This window comes from Balaenoptera physalus, assembly GCF_965194825.1.
Source record: "Balaenoptera physalus genome assembly, chromosome: 16".
In the NCBI taxonomy this organism is placed as follows: Eukaryota; Metazoa; Chordata; class Mammalia; order Artiodactyla; family Balaenopteridae; genus Balaenoptera; species Balaenoptera physalus.
Window position 1 is genome coordinate 21,885,813 of NC_138898.1, and position 22,408 is coordinate 21,908,220.

Sequence of the window (22,408 nt, forward strand, 5' to 3'; positions counted from 1 at the left end):
GGGGGCCTCGGTGAATCTCGATGATTGAATGAGCGAGGGAAATAATGGATAAAGAAATGAAGACCTGACTCTTCAGCCTGGGGAGCAAAAGATGTGGGGCATGGTGTGGGGGGCGGTATTGCAGCCACAGGGGAGCCTGGGCCCTGCACTGACACCCCCTCACTGTGTCATTCTGGGGTTTTGCTCCCTCTCTGCGCCTCAGTTTCCCCAGAAGAATGAGGGAGTTGGGTGAGGTGACCTCTAACGTGGAGGGTAGCAGAGGGGTATGAAGAAAGCGGGCAAGTGGCCGAGCTGGGGCCTGGAAGTGGGACTGGAGAGAGTTCGACCAGCTCCACATAAGGACAAATGTTCCCACAGTCAGAGCTGTCCTGCTGCTGGACCGGCTGCCTCGTGAGGAAGTGAGCTCACCATTGCTGGAGGTATGTAAGCAGGGGGGCTGTGGGGAAAGACCCCCGCACTGCCTGGGCAGTTGGACACGTGACCAGGCACACAGCCTGGAATTGGGAAAGACACAGACTCTAGAGGTCAGTCTCAGCTCCATCCTTATTAGCTGTGTGGCCTTGGGCAAGTTGGTTTAGCTCTCTGAGTCTCCAAGGGCACCTAATCTAGAAAACAGAGATACAGCCTTGACCTTGCAAGGTTTTGAGAAGCTGCACAGGGCCTGGAGCCATGTAAGTGTTTGGTAAGTGCCAGCATCTTCCCCAGCCCAGCCTGCACATAGAGGATGCAACTTCTGGCCGTTCACAGGACAAACTAGCTGCTTCATTCCAAGCCCAGCAAGAGCCTGGGCCCCATTTACAGGGTCTCATGGAGTGCTCACCTGGGCGCTCGTGCCCAGGGGGCCCCGGCCTTGACCCTGGAGCCTAGGAGAAAGGGCAGCCTTGAGTGGGCCCCTCACCACGCTCGGTGCCCCCTCCAGCTCCATGGGCCTGTGAATTTTATCCTCCGCCCCCATCTCCCGTCGCCTCCGTGCAGGGAGGCCCAACCTTTCCACGCCTCCCAATCACGGCAAACTGCCTCATCAATCATGTTCTCTCTAATTAACTTCTAATTTACCTCTTTAGTCAAATCTGTTTACAATCAGAGACAAGAAAACAAGCAGCAGCTCAAGGTGCGGACGTGGCACCAGCTCCAGGGAGGTGGAGGATCAATCAGCCCTTGACCGGGGTGGGAGCCCAGTAAGGGGTCTACAGGGCAGGGGCAGGGGTACCACTTGGCCCAGTGCCCTGGCCCCCAGCAGCCTGGCATCCAGCGCCAGCCCCGCATCCCCCAGAGGGCTTTCCTGCTGGGGCCCCAGCCTCAAATCGCCAGCCGCCACCTGCCCTCCCCACCCTTGTGTTCCCCTCTCTCTGGTTTTTCTGCCTCACTAGGTGGGGAGCGCCCCATGGGCGTGCCTCCTGCCCCTCACTGGCTGCGTGGCCTCAGAAAATGACTGGACAACTCTGAGCTTCAGTTTCCAGGTTTGCAAAGTGAGGGGTAAAGTCACATCACCCAACTTGCTGGCGGCAGCCTGGCCAGCCGTGCCTGGACACCGAGCTCAGGGTGGAAGGAACACAGGCCTTGTTTGTTTGGGTTTTGTTTCTGTATTTTGGATGTTTTAAATTTTAAAAAATTTGAACCAATCTCCAACTTACAGAAAAGTTGCAAGCATGGTATGTGATATGCCATTACCTCCAAATTTCAGTGTGCATTTTCTAAAACAAAGACATATTCTCACATAACCACAATATAACCACAGGGATAGGGACATTTGTGTGGAAACATCACTGCTGTCTAATCTCAGCCAGGGCCTGAGTTTTAAGCCCACTGCATCACTTGCTGGCTGTGTGACTCCGGCCAAGCCACAGGGCCCCTCCTAGGCCCCGCTTCCACATCTAAAGCAGGCGGTCAAGGTAACAATCTTATCTCTATCTTGCAGGGTTGCTGTGGGTGTGGATTCAACGAGCCGCTGGGTGATGGGTGGGAAGTAATGTGGTAGAGGGGTTGCGGGTACTGCCCCCTCTCCGTGTTCAAGGCGGAAAGGGAGGCTAAGGGGGACCGGTAACCTGTTCTAGGTCACACGACATGAAGGCCAGAGTCAGAGCCCTGGAAGAGCCTGGCCTGGAAGAGGCCGAACCCTGGGATGGGGGACCCGAGACTCAGACAGCCCAGTGACTTAGGCCCTTTGACCTACGTTAAGGTGGAAAGTAGGGAATTCCCTGGCGGTCCAGTGGTTAGGACTCGGCACTTTCCCTGCTGGGGCCTGGGTTCAATCCCTGATCGGGGCACTAAGATCCCATAAGCCACATGGCACAGCCAAAAAAAAAGGTAGAACGTGAACAGCAGGGAGGCAGTTGAGGGTTGATGATTATTAATGGTGCACCAATAATACTCACAGTAACCAATGAGCAAGTCACCTTGGAGGAGGCCTCTCACGGGGGCTGCGGGAGATGGAGGGCGGAGGGAGGACGCCCCGACGGCACACCAGGCCAGTACGTGGGACTCTCGGAGGGGCCCGTGAGCCATCGAGGATGCGGGGGCCGATGGGGGGACACCTGCTTGGCCCTGGCTCCCAGCCTGTCTTCTCACAGGAGACCCCCTCCTCCTCATTCACATGTACACCCACTCACGGGTTCATTCTGTTCACACTCGCTGTTCTCTCTGCCTGGAACATTCCTCCAGCTCTGCCCTTGGCTGCCTTGCTCACCTTTCACGTCTCAGCTGGAACATCACCTCCTATGAAAGGCCCTCCAGAACCATCTTATCTCAAGTAGAACCTCGCCAATCCCATACAACACACTCTCTAATTTGCTCTTCTTTTAAAAAAATAAATTTATTTATTTATTTTTGGCTGCGTTGGGTCTTCATTGCTGCACGCAGACTTTCTCTAGTTGTGGCGAGCGGGGGCTACTCTTCGTTGCGGTGCACGGGCTTCTCATTGTGGTGGCTTCTCTCGTTGCAGAGCACGGGCTCTAGGCATGCAGGCTTCAGTAGTTGTGGCACTTGGGCTCAGTAGTTATGGCTCACGGGCTCTGGAGCGCAGGCTCAGTAGCTGTGGTGCACGGGCTTAACTGCTTCACGGCATGTGGGATCTTCCTGGACCAGGGCTCAAACCTGTGTCCCCTGCATTGGCAGGCGGATTCTTAACCACTGCGCCACCAGGGAAGTCCCTCTAATTTGCTCTTTACCTCATTTACCTTATTTTCTTCATCTCACCTATTTCTATCTGAAATTATATCAGTTCATTCTTCTTCTTTTGATTGGTTTAGCTTGCTTTGTGTCTGTCTCCTTCTACTCATGAGTTCCTTAAGAGCAGGGATCTTTGGGCTTCCCTGGTGGTCCAGTGGTTAAGACTCTGCGCCTCTACTGCAGGAGGCACGGTTTCGGTCCCTGGTTGAGGAACTAAGATCCCACAGGCTGTGTGGCCAAAAAAAAGAGTAGAGAGCTTTGTTTTGTTCCTTTCCATCTCCCCAGAGCCCAGCAGGAACACAAAGCTCAACAAATATGGCGGAATGAACTTTGAATTCACCCGTTCGTTAGTATCTGCCTTGGTGCCTGTCGATGTGGGGGACGCAGAAATGGAATTAGACCGATGTTCTGCCCTCACATGCTCACAATACTGCCCAATATGTAACTGCAGGATCTCAGCGAAGCCCAGCCCCCTGCACCTAACACTACTGATGCGATAAAACCTCCTGGGATAGCCCTCTTGGGGGGTTGGCCAGACAAGGGGCAGTGAGCCTGGGGCAGCATCCAGACAGAGCCCTGGGTCCTGTCTAGGTCAGAGCTCTGGGGCCAGGACAGTGTGGGCTCCATCCCAGCTCTGCCCAATCTCACCCGGCCCCGATGGCCCCTGCTGGAGACCTGAAATGACACCAGTTGTCCGTGGGGCTCTGGAGGAAGCTCTGAGAGGGGGAACGGCTCCAGTCCAGTGTGCACAAGCTCCGGTTTGTCTCTTTGTCTCTTTGGGTGTGTGTGTGTGAACCCTGGCTGGGGAGCCCCTTCCTGGGGAACAGGCATCTTATTCAAGGACTGGGAGATGCATCCTGTCTGGAAGCCTCAGGGAGATGATGGCTTCGGGTGACGGAGAGGGCACCTCAGCTGTCTCCCTGCACTGTTTGTTCATATTTCTATTCCCTGCCCGTGTTCCTCGTTTCGGCCCATGTAAGTAGGTGTCCAGGGGTGTCTCTGATTCTGCTCCGATAGAATTTGCCTTGTTTAATCAGTAACAGGATGGCTGCCTCTGACAGCTGTTTTTCCCAGAAAAAACAATGCTATTAGGGATGGGGTGAGTTGGGAAGCAGCAAGAATGGGGCCTCTTGGCTTAAATTCACCTTAGCCACAGATTTGTGGGCGACCCTGGTGCCTGTCACTTCCTGTCCCTGGACCTCAGCTTGCCCATCTGTAAAACGAGGGGAGTCAGACTCTGTGGCCCCTCAGCTGGGACTTTGAGACGCAAGGGTTGGAGGTGGTGCCACAGTGGAGGGTGGGCTGAGCTCGTGAAGCATCCCTCACTCGGGTGCCGGAGGAGAAGAGGCCTTTAAATCCAAGGTGGCATTTTTATCGCTGTGTTCTTAATTGTAATTGCCATTTAATTAGATTAATGATAATTAATAACACTAATAATGTACTGTCCTTTGTCTGGGACAATGACATTGCAGACCCACCGTCCCAAAGTGGAGCTGGTTTGCGCTGAAGCTCCTCCTCCTCTTCTCCCCCTCACAACCCCCCTTCTCCAACTTTGTCTCCCTTTTCACATGTGCTCGGCACACTGGGTTGTGACCATTGCTTGTCACAATGATCTCCCTATTAGACCACGAAGTGCTCCAGAGAGCTGGGAACCGGTCCAGGCATCTCATGCCCCACTCCACCCCGCAAAACATAGGGGAATCCTCCCAGAGAGGAGACTGATACCTACTGGATGGAAGGAAGGGTAAGTGGGCGGGTGTGTGGATGGATGGCTGGAGAGATGGATAAATGCATTAATGAATAGCTTTAGTCTCGGGCCAGGGAGGTGACAGCGCTATCTGATCCCCAGAGGGGACCCACCTCTGCTCTCAGCCCCCTTCTCCCTGACCGAGCCCGGCCCACTAGAACTCCATAATAGCTCTCAGATACGTCTCCTCCTCTCCATCCTCAAGGTCACGGCCCTGGCTGAAGCCACCAGCACGCTTGCCTAGACAACAGTACCAGCCGCTGCCCGGCTCTCACAGCCTCCTGACCTACCCCTTTCTATCCATTATGTGCAAAACCGGAGCGTCTTTCGGACTCATATATGTATATGACCTGCCTCTTTCTGGTTCAGAACACTTCCAGGGCCCCTCTGGGCCTTCCGAAAAGAGTACAAACGCTTGGCCTTGGCATTGGAGCATTCCTAATCTGGCTCCTGATCACCTCCCTGTCACCGTCTCTACTACTGCCCCGCCCGCCTCCCTGCCCGCCCCTTCTACTCACACATGCTCTGGCCACCCTGGAGCGGGCACACTTCCTCCAACATGCTTTCCCCCTCTGGGCCTTTGCCACGCTCTTCCCTCGGCAACCTCTCCCCTCCTGCCCCGCTCCCTCCCCTCCACCCAATTCTCCACCCTTCACAGTTGAATTCGGATGCCACCTCCTCCACGATGCCCTCCATGATGCCCCAGGGAGAATGAGCTACTCTGTTTGCCCACGAGTGTTTTTGTGGGTCTTTGACAGTATCCTCCCCTACTCCCCACTTGTTTTCCAGGTAGAATCCCCATTTCCCACAAGAATGTGGGGATGTATTTTATTAACCCTTCTTGGGCTTTGAGTTCAAGTCTCAGCTCTCATCCGCAATAGCCTATGACCGTCCAGCCTCTTCCTCTTTCCGACACTTGATTTTCCCATCTATAAAACGGGGACAGCAGCTTGCCCTTCACAGGGCTGTGGTGACAACTAACTGGATTTGGGTCTGTAAGGCCCCCGGCTCAGAGCTGGACTCTTTCCTGCCTCCCCACCTCTGCCTGCTCATTTCTGTTCCTGGAAGCCCCTCCTGACTTCTTACCTGCAGAAATTCCACTCTCCCTTTTATTCCTGGGCCAGAGCAGCCTCCTCCAGGAAGTGGCGGGGACCTTCCCAGACATAATTCAGTTCGGATGTTCCCACTGCTTCCCACCCTGACTCAAGACACTTCTGTGGCTGTCGCTCTGACCACTGTGAGACCAGGCTGGGCGCCGGCCCCTCCAGACAGTGGGCCAGAGGGACACAGAGGACAGGAGGGGAACAGATCCTGTCCCACACGGTGGTGCTTCCTCCATGCAGGCGGCCAGAGTCTCAGTCTCCACCCTTCACTCCATCATTCATCCTCTCATCCTCCCTCCTTGACTCAGTCATTGTATTCCACACATTTCTCTTCTCTGCGTAAAATCCTCTGATGGCTTCCCATTGCATGTGGGAGACAATCCAAACTGCTTACTGTGGCTGACAAGGCCCTGTACGGTCTGGTCCCAGCCCAGCTCTGCAAACTCATCTCCTCCCGCTCTCCTCCTCATTCTCATGGCACATCTGGCCATTCCTCAATAGGTAAACCACACTCCTGCCCCAGGGCCTTTGCACTTGCTATTTCCTCTGTCTAGGATCTTATTCCCAATTTCCCCTGGCAGCTGCTCTGTTCAGCAGTCCTGTCTCAACTCCAACATTACCTCCTCAGAAAGGCTGACCATCCAGACCAGAGTAGCCACCCTTCCTTCCAGTCTCTCTTTTATTTCCTTTATAGCTCCTAAGTGCCATCTCAGGCTGCCTTGCTGGTTTATCTCTTGCTTGTTTACTTCTGTCTCCCCTGCTTGGAAGGCAGCAGGGCAAGGAGCATGTCTGCCTTGTTTGTTCTCTATTCCCACGGGGTCCGGCACAGAGTAAGTGCTCAGAATGTATTTGCTGAAGAAATGTTGCAGGAGCACCACCTGGGTGGCAGGCCCTGTGCTGGGCACAGCAGAGCAGAAATGGATGAAACGCGGCTCCCACCCTCAGTCAGCTCATAGGGCAGGTGGGGAGAAGTGGGCTCAGGGAAAGCTCACTGGGGGTCTGGGGAGGGCAGAGAGGGGGTGGAAGAGGCACTGGGGGGCCTCAGGGCTGAGGGCAGAGTGTGTGGGGTTCTCGGCACCTCTGCTTATCACGCTCTGGCTGATGGGGGTTATATCTGCCTCTGTCTCTCCCGTGAGGCTGGGAGACCCCGAGGGCAGGACTTGTGCTCCTGCTTCCCAGACACGGAGCCAGTCTCAAGGAATGAGTAGGGTCAACAGGGGTTTGGGGAAGTGGGAAGTGGGGCAGGTTACAGAGAAGGAAGGGCGTGGACAAGGGCCTGGGGTGGGGGACATCCTTGTGGGCTGTAAGCAGTGGCTGGACAGTAGTTCAGGCCCACCCATGGCACTTCGGTTCAATTCCCCAACCCCTTAAAGAGCACTTGGGACTTCCCTGGTGGCGCAGTGGTTAAGAATCCGCCTGCCAACCTAGAAAAATGGTACAGATGAACCAGCTGGCAGGGCAGAAATAGAGACACAGATGTAGAGAACAAACATATGGACACCAAGGGGGTAAGCGGCGGGGGTGGGGTGGTGGTGGTGGGATGAATTGGGAGATTGGGATTGACATGTATACACTGATGTGTATAAAACTGATGACTAATAAGAACCCGCTGTATAAAAAATAAATAAAATAAACTTCAAAAATTCCAAAAATATAAAAAATAAAAAGAATCCGCCTGCCAATTCAGGGGACACGGGTTCGAACCCTGGTTCGGGAAGATCCCACATGTCGCGGAGCAACTAAGCCCGTGCGCCACAACTACTGAGCCTGCACTCTAGAGCCCGCGAGCCACAACTACTGAAGCCTATGCACCTAGAGCCCGTGCTCCGCAACAAGAGAAGCCACCGCAAGGAGAAGCTCACGTACGGCAGTGAAGAGTAGCCCCCACTCGCAGAAACTAGAGAAAGCCTGCAAGCAGCAATGAGGACCGCCCCCCCCCCCCGCAAAAAAAGCACTTGTATAAAATACATAGCTCACTCTTTGTTCCTAAAGGACCTTGGCTTGGGTGTTCGCTGATGGATGGATTGATGCCCTCATGGGTTTTCTCCTTCATTCTGGAAGGTATAAACAAAGATGAGTCAGCTCCCAGTCCAGTGGGGAAGGTGAACAAGAACACCCAATAAGATAAGGATATCAGGGAGGATGATATGACCACTGATCGGCACATTATAGGTGCTCAAGCACTTCCTGTGTATCACCTTGTTGCTGGTCTAGACAGTGAGTAGTATGGTATAGTATGATCGCCCCATTTTATAGATGAGGAAACTGAGTTAGGCAGGTGAAGTGACTCACCCAGGGTCACACAGCTGGGGAGAAGCAGGATTAGATTTGAACCCAGGTAGCCTGTCTCCAGTATCCATGCCCTGTGTTCACTGCCCATGTGGGTCCATGAGGCCTGCCTGGTGAAACTTGTTTGTGCGTCTTTTAATCTTTCCCAATTACAGAGAGACTTTTGCTTGCAGCTGCTAAAAGCAAGAACCTGTCCTCAGGCCTTGCTCCCAAGAGGGTCGGAGCAAGGTTGGGGGTAGTGGGGAAGGCAGCTGGTACAGGCCATGTCCTGCCATGGCCACTTAATGAGCTTAACTGATAACCATGGGCCCAGGCAGGCTGCCGGCTGGGTCTGTTCATTTGGCCAGGCTTCCTGGCCTTACACCCACTGGCTGGGGGAGGGTGGCACTGGGGCCAAAGGAGGGGCCTGAGGATCTCCAGTTGTTTGAGTGCTGGCAGCCATGGCCAGCATCAGTGACACGGTTGTGTGACCTTGGGCAAATTCCTTGATCTCTCTGTACTTCCTTTTCTTATTTGTAAAATGGAGGTGAGCGTGGCACCTTGGAGGATGCTACAGGGATGCAGCAAGGTGCTGGGAACAGTGGCCTTCAGTTCAGAGACTACCCGGCCTGTAGTAGGCACTCAGCAAAATTTCCACCCCAGTCCATCAAAGCCCTCAAGAAAACAATCTCAGCCCTACCACGCTTGAATAAAGCAGAAAAAGCCTGTGGTGAGAGGCTGGAGAACTGGACTCTCATCTGGCTGTCTCTGACTGAAGGGGTGACCCGGACCCTAGCTCTCTCTGGGCCTCAGTGTTCTCATCTGCAAAATGGTATAACGATAGTCTCCACATCACACGAATGTAGGGAGGATTCGAGGAGCCAGGCACTTAGTTGGTGCTATAAGGTAGCTGACACTAGGGTAGTTTCGGATGGCTGGATCTGCAGATCCTGTGTGATTTTAGGACAGTCACCTACTTTCTTGGGGCCTCTGTTCTCCCATTTGTAAAACATCTGACCCCAAGTTCTGCTCCCCACCCAGCTCTGTCGTTTCAGGGGTGTTGATTACTTCTTCCTCTGAAACCCACCTAATCTGCTTTAGATGAGGAGAGAGTAAAGTCCTCGTGTCCAGGGAAGGGGGGAAAAGTGGGGGCCGGAATTTTTGTGCCCACTTCCCAGCTAAGGAGAGTGAAGCCCCTGGATTTTAAGGGCAAGACACATGTCCCTGCCCACTGCTCCCTCTTGCCTGTTCAAGCTGTGGGGCTGGCACAGGGAAGGACCAGACTCCCCTGGGCCCCAGGAAGGCCTGGGGACAGGGGTCTGGGTCTGGATTCTCCAGGGCGTGGGGCTGCGTCAGCTCAGAGTGGAGGCAGGGCCTGAGGGTGGGTGGGCACGTTGATTGCAGCCATTCCTCTCCCCCTGCAGCGCCTGCTTCTGATGAAATTTTACGGCAGGTGGAAATGCTATGACTCCGTCAGCCCTGAAAGCACTTCTATTTATTCATTAAAGATATTTATTACTGAGCAGCCCTCTGCCGGCCCCACCTGACTCCTGCTGGGCCCGTGAACTTGCTCCCAGTCCTCAGTGTTGGGGGAAGCCTCCACAGGGCAGGGGGCCCCTCCCTATAGAGTGACCGGCTGGCTCTGCCTCAGCCACATCCCTAACCCCCTGTCTCTAACCCACTACCTCCTCCCTGTCCTAAGCACCAGTATCTCCTCTTCTTGGGTCTCCTGCTTCCACGCTGGGCTCTGCAGTGTGAGCTCCATCAAGCCGTCAAAGGGATCTTTTCAAAACCAGATCACATCCCTTCCATGCTCAAAACCCCTCCGTGGCCCTCCAGGCCCGGCAAGACCTGGTCCCTGCCCACCTCTCTGGCCTTATCCCCCATCAGCCCTGCCTCACGCATGGGTCCACAGTGGCTTCTTTTGGCTATTTTCTGGAGAATGACGGTGCTCTCTCTCTGCCTCAGGACCTTTGCACCTGTGCTTTTGCTTAGAACCCTCTTCCCTCAGCTCTTGGGCTGCCCAGCTCCTTGACATCATTCAGAGCTTAGCTCAAAGGCACCTCATTGAAGAGGACTTCCCAGACCACCCATCCTCAGGGTCCCCCATTAACTAGTCTCTATCACTTTGCACTGAGTTTGCTCCTTGACAGTAATCACTCTACGTATCTGTTTACTTGTTTATTGTCCTTCAGTCTGTCCCACAAGGATGTGAGCTACTGGAGAGCAGGGACAATGTCTGTTTTGTTTCCAGCTCTGGTGGGTGTTCAGTAAATGGTGTGGGGGAGGTGGGTGATGAACTCCCAGGTACCATGAGCTGGTCACAGGTGTGGAGTTCCCCGGGCTGGGCCCTCAGAGACCCTCTCAGTCCCCAGATGAAGGAGAGCCGAGATTCCGAAAGGGTGAGGCTCATGCCTCACAGAGGGTGGGCTGGGGGCTCCTGCCCCTGGTCCCCTGCCCTCCTGCATCTGGGTGTTTCCTGGATGGGCGGGCTTGCTGAGGCCTCAGGGGCTGGAGCCGGGCTGGAACCTTCCTCAGCTGTGGCCAGACCACAGCCTGGTTTCTGAAGACCCGCCTCTGGTGGCTCTCCCCCAGCTGCTCTCTAGGGCTTCAGAGCAGAGCCTCTTCCCAGGGGCTGTGGGAAGCCTCCTGCAGCCTTCCTGCTGCCTTAGGGGTGGTGGCCTTGCTCCTTGCTCAGCTAATATCAGTGTATCTGGGTCCTGGGCACTTTCTGCATGACCTGCGAGGCCGGATCTTGCTTGAAGGGTCAGAATGGAGGCTTCACCAGCATCCAATGGAATCTGTTTCTCCATCACTCAGGGACTGTGGAGATTTAACTGGAACAAGCTGTGACTCTGGACAAACGTGACCTCCGAACTCCCAGGAAATCACCACATATGTGGTTCTGTCAGGTTCTGCCACAGCCAGAAGCTCATTCAACCCCGGCCTCGCTGACCTCAGGGTAGCCAGGGCATCCAGTGAGGTAAATGTGAAAACCCCCTCATCTCCAAAGGCCCCCTGCATTGTCATGGCCCCGTTCCTTTGCCTGCGCAGTTCCCTCTGCCTCGAATGACTTTCTATTGATACCTATTGGGTGTTGAGACTCGCGGCCATCCTAAGCCCCCCGTGAAAGTCACTCAAGACGCAGTTACGGTGCCGGGTCCCGTCTCTCCCAATCTCTCCTGCTAGGTTTGGGGGCCCCTCTCTGCCCCTCACCTCTGTTGAAGCCCATCATCGCTCTCTCGAGACACCCTGTTTGGCTACCGTGGGGGGTGGTCCACACTGCCTTTCAATCTGGGGTGCACAGTTCCAGAGCCCAGCATGGGGCCTGGCACAGAGTGGGTGCTCAGCAAACGTTTCCCGGGAGACGACTGGAAGGAGGCAACGTGGGACGAGGAGCAGGGAGGTGCTGGGTGAGGGGTGTGAGCTGGGGGACGGGCAGAGGGGGGGATGACGGGAAAGGCAGGCAAGGAGCCTCGCTCCAAGCGTGCTTGAAAGTGGCTTCTCCTCCTCACTGCTGCGGTGGGAAAGCCTAACCTTCTTCCAGGGAAGAGCAGCCAGGGAGCCTGGCCCCGGGGCCCTCACGCAGGTGAGTGCTGCAGCCACTGCTCAGATGTGGCGTGAGAGACACAGGGAGAAAGCAGGGACCCGGCAGGGCCGCTGGGGGCTTCAGTCATGAGGCTGAGCGGGCTGCTTCTCTGGGGCTTCTAATTCCAGTGCGATAGGGCGGAGCCCCTTCTCTGCCACGTAGTTGGGGGACAGTGTGGCTCTGGGGTCAAGAGTGTGGGCTTTGAAACCGCTTTGCTGTTCCCCTCCCAGCTCCGTCACTTTGTAAGCCACTGACCCTCTCGATCTGCTTTCCTCATCTGTGAAATGGATTGATAATAAAAGTATCTACACCTCACGAACGAGGGTTAAATGTGCTAATTTGACGAGCTCATAGCACGAGCTTCAACGAGTATCAGCTAATATGGCACACACTCAATAAATCCATTCTTCTGAAACACTGAATGACTTCACTCATAAGAGAAATGCAAATTAAGACAGTAAACTCCATTCCCCGATCAGAGAGGCAGAGACGAAGACGGCTAACATGGCCACAGAGGGTGTGGGGCAGCCCTCGCATACACCACTGACGGAAGGAGGGCAACGTGACAATATGCATCCCAGTGAAAACTGCACATCCCCTCTGACTTAGCAATTCTGCTTGGGAATTTGAACTCACACATGTGTGAAATGACGTTCTATACAAGGATGTTCACTGCAGCATTGTAATAGCCAAAGATCGAAGACAACCTAAATGTCCATTAACGGGATTAACCGAATTATGGTCCCGCTCTGCAATGGAGCTCGGCTATTAAAGGAGTAGGGGGAGGGACTCTGTGCGTTGGGTAGATGTAGAGTGAAAAGCAAGGTGCAGACCAGAGACCGGGAGATGCCACCGTTTGTGTTGACTATATTTATTCACTTGAAGACACTGAAGACTGCCTCCGAAAGGATACTCCAGCTCATTAGCACTGGCTGCTTCTGGGGAGGGGCCTGGGTGGCCCAGAGACGCAGCTGGCAGGGAGACTTATGCACTGAATCTCCTTATGTACCTTCTGAAGTTTATGCCAAGGGCGTGTGTTACCTATCAAGGGAAAGGTGACTGGAGGAGCGCTTGCCATTTTCTCGGCACAGATAACGAAGGCCCGCCGCTGTGATACCAACCACTTTCCATGTGTACCAGGGAGCAAGACAGATTGAAAAATGTGGCTCCGCTTTTCTGTCTACTGTGGAGTAAGAAAATCTAATCAAGAAGTTTTTGCCTTTAGGAAAGCGAGTCTGGTCTCCCTGTGGACACTAAATTGACGCTCTTGGTAATGGCAGGAGATGCCACCTGGGCACTGGTGCTGCTGTGAGGGTGACTGAAGGTTGCCTTCCAGCTTCCCTGACGATGCATTTCCCCCAGATAAAGAAGGAATGCAGCCTGCATGCAAATCTCTCTACATTAGACACGGCCCATCTTGACGCCGCTGAATTCAGGCTGACCACCATGAGCAGAGCAGCAAGCTGCAAAGGAAGAGGAAAATGAAATCCTCACTTCCCTCATGAAGAAATTCTGGCTAATAGTGCTGAAAGGCTATTTTATTGCCGTGTTTAGATAGGAAAAGGAATACCGCCTGGCTGGGGTGCCATGTCCTGGACTCAGCTATGGACACAAGGATGGACATGAAGGGGCTTTGTTTGAAGGGGAGAGCTTGGGAAGCCCACGAGTGGCGGACGCAGAGGTCGTGTTCAGAACCACAGGGCAAATGGGGCCTTTATTCGAGCCCAAGAAGTCCTCCTGGAGGGGTGGGGCTGCTTGGTGAGGCAGAATCTCAGCCATGAGCAGACGCAAGAGGTAGGCCCACACCCCTTGAGCCTAAGGGTGAGCAAGGTTAATGATGAGGATCTTTCCCTTGTTCTTAAAGCTTTTCTTAGCCTTGAGTGGCGGGTTGTTAAAGTTAGCTGAGTTTAGAGATTTCTCCTCATCCCGTCTCCTTGGTCTCCCAACCCCTGGAACCGTACACTCTTTCTGAATCCTAAGGGATTGTACCTCACATTCCCCCCAAACCCCCCCATCACAAAACTGATGGAAAAGGGGACCTCATCCTCATTTGAAAGTGAAGGTGTGAGTTCAAACTTGCTTTTAGTACAGGGACTTATTGGAAAAACAAACTCTCAGGAAGCACTCTAACATAGGAAGCAGGGCAAAGCAGGGGGACTGTAGTTGAGGGGGTCAGTGGTCTGGAGCCCTACCCACCTTCTCTTCTATGTTGGCTTCTGATGCACTTGTGGGAAGCCTGGGGCTCAGGTAGAATACAGCTGGAAAACTGCTGGACAGAACTTCTCTGGATGGATAATCAGGTGACAGCAGTTGCTTCCGGGGATAGGGAGGCCCAGGGGCGGGTGGGAGATGGGAAGGGAGGCTCCTCTCTGCATACCTATTGTTAAAATTTGAACTTCTGTACCATGTACAAGCATTACCTGGGTAAAAACAAAATTTAAAAAGAAAATAAAGCTGAAGGACTAATGATCTAAGTACAAACCTTAGTTCAAAAAATTTAAGATTCTGAACTTATTTATGAAACAGAAACAGACTCATAGACATAGAGAACAGACTTGTGGTTGCCAAGGGGGAGGAGCAGTGGGGGAGGGATGGATTGGGAGTTGGGGATTAGCAGATGCAAACTATTATATATAGGATGGATAAACAAGGTCCGACTGCATAGCACAGGGAACAATCATTTTGCTGTACACCAAAAACTAACACAACATTGTAAATCAACTATATTTCAATAAAAAATAAATTAAAAAAAATTTAAGATTCTATAGGTTACATTCGTTGTGAATTCATTAAATCCCATATGGACAGTGGAACAGATCGAAGTGGACTGTATCAGTCAGGGACCTGTGATTGTCTCCTGAACAAGGCAGCTCAAGGGAGGGCAGAGCACGGGCTGTGGAGTCAGACCTCGCATTGAATGCCGGCTCCGTGCGTACTGGTCCCAGGGCCTTGCACAAGTTACTTACCCTCTGGGACCTCAGTCTCGGCTTCAGTAAACTGGGGATAATGATGCCAGCAGGGCTGTCATGCAGGTTAGAAAGAAGGGACGTAAAGTGAGTAGCACATAGCAGGTGTTTGATACATGGCTGCTATTATAATTACAGAAAAGTGAAATTAAAAAATAACTAAATCCAGGGGCTTCCCTGGTGGCGCAGTGGTTGAGAATCTGCCTGCCAATGCAGTGGACACGGGTTCGAGCCCTGGTCTGGGAAGATCCCACATGCCGTGGGGCAACTAGGCCCGTGAGCCACAACTATTGAGCCTGCGCATCTGGAGCCTGTGCTCCGCAACAAGAGAGGTCGCGATAGTGAGAGGCCCGCGCATCGCGATGAAGAGTGGCCCCCGCTCGCCGCAACTAGAGAAAGCCCTTGCACAGAAACAAAGACCCCACACAGCTAAAAATAAAAATAATAAATAAATAATAAAAAAATAAAAATTAAAAAAAAAACCAAAAAACTAAATCCACAATGTGACTGTAGGGCAACTCTGATTCTGTAACGGGCCCTGGAGCAGGCTCAAGATGCCTCTCTGGGAAGCGCTTACCTCATGGTAGTAAGAGGCACACCGTCCATCTTCCCGCCAGGCTGGACGTGAGCACCGGGAGGGTAGGGCCTGCCTCACCCACTGCTCCGTCACCAGCCCAATCCGGGGTGATACAGGTGCCATCTGATTCCGAGTCCCCCTGGGGGGCTGCCTGGGATGGCGAACAGTTTCTCCCGGCATGTCAACTCTGGCCAGATGGTAGTGGCCGCCTGGAGCCCTGCCCCTGGGGGCTCACTGAGCAGCCAGAGCTGCTCTGACTGAATGGTGGCCACGGGCACAGCGCAGAGCATGTGGTGTCCCTCGTAGCTGACCTGCTGACCCTGGGCTAAACACTTCATTCTAAGTCGGTTGTCCTCCCACTCCTCACTCACGAGGACTCTATTCTCTGTGACAGAATAAAAACACGCTCAAGGACTGCTGACTTCTGTAGAGGAGGAGACCAGCTTTCTCACAGTCCCTGTAAAAGGGGTGAGACTGCAATTCTGAAGCCACAGACGTGTGAGGGAAGGACAAAAGAAATCACCAAATGGGTATTATTACCCCCACTCTGCAGATGAAGGAAGTGAGATTCAAGAAGGTGAAGTCACTTATCCAAACTGCCACAGCTGGTAAACACTGCAGCTGGATGTGGACCCCCTGTCTACTCTGAAGTGGTAGCTCTCACCCTAACGCTAGGAACCACCTGGGGGCTTAGGACAGTACCAGCACCTGGGCCTCACTGGACATTCCGATTTCATCATTCTGGGGTGGGGCCCAACACTGATATGTACTTTTAAGCCCCCTTCCAACCAGAGCGACTCTGACGTGTGGCCGGGGTTCAGACCGCTGCTCTGAGGACTGTGTGCTCTGCGGGTGGTCTCGCAGTGCCAGGAAGCCCTCCCCAGGGTGCTTCTGCACGAGCCACGTGCCCCGTGTTACACACCCAGGCTCTTCGTGTCAGGGCTGGAAGCCCCAGAGGGGTCCCCGGTCCATGCCTTCCCCTTCCCAGCCGCAGATGGGCAGCCTCACCGCAAGCCCCAGGGCAGCCACAGTGGCCACTTTATCACTTGTCTGCTCTCAGAGCCTCAGGTTCCTCACTGGACGCGGGAGGCCAACCACTAAGCCTCCTCAGACGCATTCCGTGAGCACTGCTGGGAAAGGTGTTGGGTAAAGGTTAGAAGGTACAGAGAACACCAGCCCAGGAATACCAAAACTAGCTTTTATTTGTCCAAAAGTCACATCGAGCTCCGTAAAAACTGTTTCTGGGGGAGGCCCAGAGAGAGTCCCTGCTGCCCAGGGCCAGGGGCCGCTAGAAGTTCTCCAGCAAGCCCAGGATGCGCTTCTGCTCGCTCTCCCGGAACTCCGGGCTCCGGCCGTCCCCGATGTTCTCCGCATACTCTGGGGAGACAGAGGCAGGGTTAGGCATGAATCTGAGGCGTGGGGTCCTTCGTGGCCGGGTCACATCATACCTCTCCCTGAACCCCAGCTCCCGTGGGGTGTGTGCTGTTCTAATGCCTCCAGTGGCACCCATGGTGGCAGTTGTGTGCAAACTCCTTGGTCTTGCATTCAAGGCCCACGGTGGAAAGGGCCCAACTCCCCTGTCCCTGCCTGCATTCCCCTCCTAGCTGCAGCCTTTCTTCACTTAACACACACAGTGGACGCTATTACGGGCAGGTGCTGCCCCAGACCCAGTGGTTCTCAGAGCGGCGACCCCAACCAACAGCAGCAACATCACGCAGGAACCTGTTAGAAATGCGGATCTGGGACTCCCTGGCGGTCCAGTGGTGAGGTCTCGGCACTTTCACTGCCGGGGCCGGGGTTCAGTCCCTGGTCGGGGAACTGAGGTCCCACAAGCCGCGTGGCGCAGCCAAAATAGAAGAAATGTAGATTTGGGGGTCCAATTCAGACCTACTTATTAGGAAGCTCTGAGGATGGGGCCCAGCGGTCTGTGAGAACAAGTCCTCCAGGCAGTGCGGATGCTGCTCCCATTTGAGAACCACTATTTGAGGCAATGGGGATAAAGTCCTGATCAAAACAGGTGACAACCTCTGCACTTGTGGAGCCTACTTTCTAGTGGGGGAGACAAACCGAAAGGTAAGTAAAATATATAGGGTGGCTGTCAGAAGGCCTCACAGAGGTGGGGGATTTGATTAAAGACCTGAAGCAGGTGTGTGGGGGAATACCTAGGAGCGAGTGGCAGAGCGGCCAGCAGAGCAGGGGCTGAGAGGGGAGCACGCCTGGACCCTCTGAGGTGAGCACGGAGCTCAGAGCCGGGGAGGGGCGGGGCACAGGTCGTGTCGGGCCACTGTCAGGACTTTGGACTTTCCCCTGAGATGAGAAGTTATAAGAGAGTTTTAAGCAGAAGAATGACATGATTTGACTTTAACCAGCTCACTCTAGCTGCAGTGTGGAAGATACCCTGAAGGTGGCAAGGGCAGAAGGAAGGAGATGTGATTTGATTGGTGGTTTGGTCCAAGGAGGTCATGGTAGAGGTGAGAAGTCTTCAGATTTTAGATGTATTCTGAAGGTGGATCCAGCAGGATTTACTGAGAGACTGGAAATGGGGCGTGAGAGAAAGAGATGTGGATAGTGAAGTTGCTAAGAAATACGACAGGGTAGTGGAGAGGGTGACAGGGAGCTTGGAATTCCTCCAAGGAATAAGGGGAACAGGTGTCTGTACCACCAAGGAGGGGGGCTGGGGTACAGTCCGCTGACATGAGATGGAAACAAATGGGTGTTTTTTGGAAAGAGGGAGGGAGAAAGAATGGTCTAGAGATGCCCAGGAGGAGCGTGGAAGGCCCCCTTCCCCGTCTCCAGTGGTAAAAGGCACGTGGGAGAAAGTAGGTACCACTTGAGAGGACCCATCCCTGGTAGAGACAGTTTTAGTTAGAGCAGGGAGATAAAGGAAATACGCCTAAAGAGGATGGGAATACAGGACATGATGTTGATGACAGGACATAATCAAAGAGTTGTAAGGTGGGTAAACATATGGTCCCGTTTCCCCTGTTATCCCAACAGAGTACTTAACACACCTCTATTTTATTCTCAAAAGTGTCCTGGCCCCCCCAGATTATGTGGTCAGCTGGTTTTAGGAGGCGGGAAGGGGTGCGATATGGCACAGAAATGACGTGTGGAGCTTAGGGACGAGAGTGCAGGGCCTGAGTGGTGAGTGGGGCCCCGGGCTTCCTGCGGTGACTCCCAGGAGCAGGGGCACAGAGCACAGTGGACGGGGAGGGGAGACGGAGATCCAACTCCTCTGTGTGCTGAGCGTGCCCTGCCCCGCCCTCAGACAGGAGATGGTGCAACATTGTGGGCTGTGTTTGTATCCTGACTCTGATTCACAATCCTAGGTGGCCTTGAGCGGTCTCCCCCTCCACAAATGCATGTAAAGAACCTATAATAACAGATGTTCAAGATACGCTAGTTCCCTCCCTGAGCCTGCTTTGCTCAGGCCAGCAACATCTCTGGGGGGAAACACCACACATTCTTCAAGGACACCTTCTCCACGCAGCCCCGCCTGCTCACCTCTGACTCCTGTTCTTGTCCTCAGGCCTCTGTCTCCACCGCAGGCCTGACTTCTAGATCATCCTCTACTTGTCCCCTCTCTCCCTCTAGACTGACAGATTCATGAAGGTAGGGGCTTTCGCCTTACTTTCAGCTAAACTCCCAGCAGAGCCGGGCTGAGAGCCAACTACCAGTCTGGTGCTGTGAATAAGCTCTCAGGGCAGTGGATCAGGATGAGTGCCTGCGGGTCTGCCCCCAGCTCCCTGCCTGGGGAGGCCTGAGATGGAACAATAGAAAACTCTCTTGCAAGAGGCTTCTGCATAATAAAACATCTGCTCATCCAAATCAAAGAGTGGGGAAAGGGAAGAAAGCCTGCAAACCCTCCCCTACCTCCCATCCCCCACCATGATGGAGAAATAACCTTGCCCCTGCCACTTCTTCATTTTTCCTCCGTCCTCTTTATTACTTTGGATATGTGCCGGAAAACGGGACTTGGGATTCAGACACGTGCCAGCTGTGTGTCTCCCCCTGGAAATCATCCTCTTCTGTTAGGCCTATCCATCACCTCCAACAGCAAACGGCTGTGATCCCTTCTATTAAGGCTCCTTAAAGGGAGGGCTGGGGTGATGGGAGAACAGAAACCGGGCTGCGGGAGAAGGCTAGGGGCTGTATGTAAGTGGCATCTCTTACTCACATGTGAATGATCTAGTTGCTGCCCCAGGAGAGAGAGAAATGACCATTATAGCATTTAATACCCTCAGAGGCATGGTCTGAAAGCAAGTCTTCATGGATTGAACTAACACTTTGTTCTCCTAATGTATTCTCAGACCCAGGAGAGAGGGAAGTGGAGAAACAGTCTGATTCTTTGGGGCAGTGATTTTTTTCCAAGTAAAGCCAACTTCCCTGGAGGGACCTAATCTCTTTCCAGGGATGCGCAGAGTACAGGAACAAAGTCTGTATCAATCCCCTGCTGAATCATCCCTACCAAGGACTTAGAAAACCACATGCCACCGCTGTACACGGAGCACCCACCCAACGGACAAGTCTCGTCTGTTGCTCCGCACGCGGGGAGGAGGAGGCAGTCAGATTACCTGCGCTCTGGAGATGGGCTGTGAAGGAAGTTAGTAGGATCTGGAAGAGGGGCTATCCTGTACAGAGTGGAATGGGACCTCACATGTGGTGAACACTGTTTACGTGCCAGGCATTTATCTATATTGTCTCATATAATCTTTGCAGCAATCCTATAAGGCAAAGAGCACCATCTCTGTTTACAGAGATGAGGAAACTGAGGCGTATTAGAGAACTGAAGCAACCTGCCCAAGTCTAGGATGGTAGAGGAGCTGATATTCAAACCAAGAACATGTGTCAGAAGTGAAAAAGGCACGTCAAAAGCCAGGGGGGTGGGGCTGGGGAGCTGGTCCCCAAAGTGGCATCCTCTTACCTAGGCAGTATCTTACCCTGCCTGTTCCCCATCCTTTGGGGAAAAAATCTCTAAAGCAGCCCAGCTGTGGCAGGGCATCTGGCTACAACGTCCTCATAAAAGGTAAGGCTCTTCAGTGCTTTGTGACCACCTAGAGGGGTGGGATGGGGGGATGGGATAGGGAGGGTGGGAGGGAGACGCAAGAGGGAGGAGATATGGGGATATATGTATATGTATAGCTGAGTCACTTTGTTATAAAGCAGAAACTAACACACCATTGTAAAGCAATTATACTCCAATAAAGATGTTTGGAAAAAAAAAAAAAAGGTAAGGCTCTGGAGGGAATGTCCTGGAGTAAAGGGGCCTCAGCAGCCAGAACAGATGTGGAGTGGGTTGCTGGGGCCACGCTCCCTCATGCCAGGTCACTGAGTGTCAGGGCTGGCAGGCCTCTCAGAAATGTACTGCAACTGGATGGACAGGTGACCGGCCAGGATCCCGCAGCGAGCCAGTCACAGGGCCAGGCCCAGCGGGTGTGACAAGCCCCGAGCGCTCTCCCACTGGCCGTGGCAGCTGGTACCAGCTGTGCACCTCACCTCTCACCCTCCACCCCTTACCCCAACTTATTCTTTGTTTCCAGAGTAGAATCCTGTTTGGAGCAAGCCTTGGTGGCGCCAGCTACCTCTGGTTATTAAAGCTGCTGCAGCAGTTTATAAATATTGAATGGATTCCTCCCAGAGGTCTTGGGAAAGAGTTCTCTTTGCTCTGTGCGCGCGCGCACGCGCGCGCGCGCGCGTGTGTGTGTGTGTGTGTGTGTGTGTGTGTGTGTGTGTGTAAGAAAGGGAGAGAATGCTGGAAAAAGAGAGACGCTAGATGAAGGGAGAACTTCAGGGTGGGGGAGAGGGAGAGGGGAGACAGGAAGAGCGTGAGTCGGGCCGGAGAGTGAGAAACACGGTATACACATAGACTCCCTTCTCGACTTCTCCAGCATTTTCAAATGCTCTTACAATAAAGGCTTTCATGGAGCTCAAAAACAGGCAGCAGTGCTGAACGCATAAATATTAAAGCAAACTTTAGACAGCAGGTTTACTATTCAGACATGGAATACAAGCTGTTCTGTTTTTGGTAAGAGGAAGAGGGAGGGACACCCGGGCTGGCGGATGGGGAAGGACTGTCTTCGAGGACAGAGACTGGGACCAGCGCTCACAAGCCTGGTTCAGATCCCTGGACCTTAAGCCTTAAACACTCACCCTTGAAAAAGTGCAGGAGGAAGGGTGAGTGGGGAGAAGCGGAACGCCAATATTTTTACACTGAAAACGCTTGAAGACATAGAAATAATCACAAAATAGAAACTGGGAAAGTAAAATCCTTTGAGGTCTAACAGAGAGTCCTTAACGACAAGGATGAGTGTGGAGGGACTAATGTTACCTCTCTAGGAGGAGGAAGTTGTGCTGGGGCTGCAAGTGGGGATATAAGCTTCATCAGGGATCCGATTAAAATGAAACCTACTTAAAGGAGGAGGAGAAGGAAACTTATCCTTTGCTTACGGCGCTAACAGGGTCACATCCCCATAGACCATTTTCCCACAGACCTTTCGGCTGCTTGAAAAAGCACCACCGACCCCTTCCACCCCCACCAGGCCCTGAGGAGTATGGCCTGGGTGCTGGTCCATGGGCTTTCCTGCCAGCACCGGTGAAAGGATTAAGCCAAGGAAGGGAAGGAAGGAACCTGCATTTACTGAGCAGGTATTCTGTCCCAGGCCCCCAACTGCATCTCAACCTCAGCCTTCCTTGGGGCAGTATTCACTTTCGGTTTGTTTCTTACAGAGGAGTAAAGGAAGGCTCAAACAGGTTATCTACTAACTTACCCCAAGTTACAGAGAGCCAGAATTCTTGCTGGTCTGTGCCTCTCAGTTCTGCTTATTCCTGCGTGAGCTGGGATGCGAATCACAACGGTGACGGTAGCTACCATTATCAGGCACTTATTATGTGCCAACATGTAGGCACTTTACCTGCAGCACCTCATCTAATTCCCACAGCAACCTTTTGAGGCAGATTACCCTCATCTTACAGACACTGTGGCTTAGGGAG

The 22,408-nt window shown here is 53.3% G+C and overlaps 1 protein-coding gene and 1 long non-coding RNA gene across 5 annotated transcripts in view; both read right to left on the minus strand.

Moving 5' to 3' along the window:
* Window positions 1-2,811: 2,811 nt before the first annotated feature.
* LOC309645397 lies at window positions 2,812-11,507 on the minus strand. The gene is made up of 2 exons (XR_014254865.1): window positions 7,996-11,507; window positions 2,812-3,396 (listed from the first exon to the last, which is right to left on the minus strand). It is a non-coding gene; the product is annotated as an uncharacterized lncRNA (long non-coding RNA).
* Window positions 11,508-16,602: 5,095 nt separating this feature from the next.
* Window positions 16,603-22,408, minus strand: part of CTNNBL1 (catenin beta like 1) — a 163,252-nt gene continuing 157,446 nt past the window's right edge. For 3 of the 4 annotated variants that reach the window (XM_082430216.1, XM_082430219.1, XM_082430218.1), the window contains one exon: window positions 16,603-16,795. In XM_082430216.1, the coding sequence (XP_082286342.1) occupies window positions 16,707-16,795 (89 nt within the window). In that variant the 3' untranslated portion in view covers window positions 16,603-16,706. Of the gene's footprint in view, window positions 16,796-20,377; window positions 20,473-22,408 lie in introns of those variants that run through there. The other variant, XM_082430217.1, reaches the window with a different exon arrangement.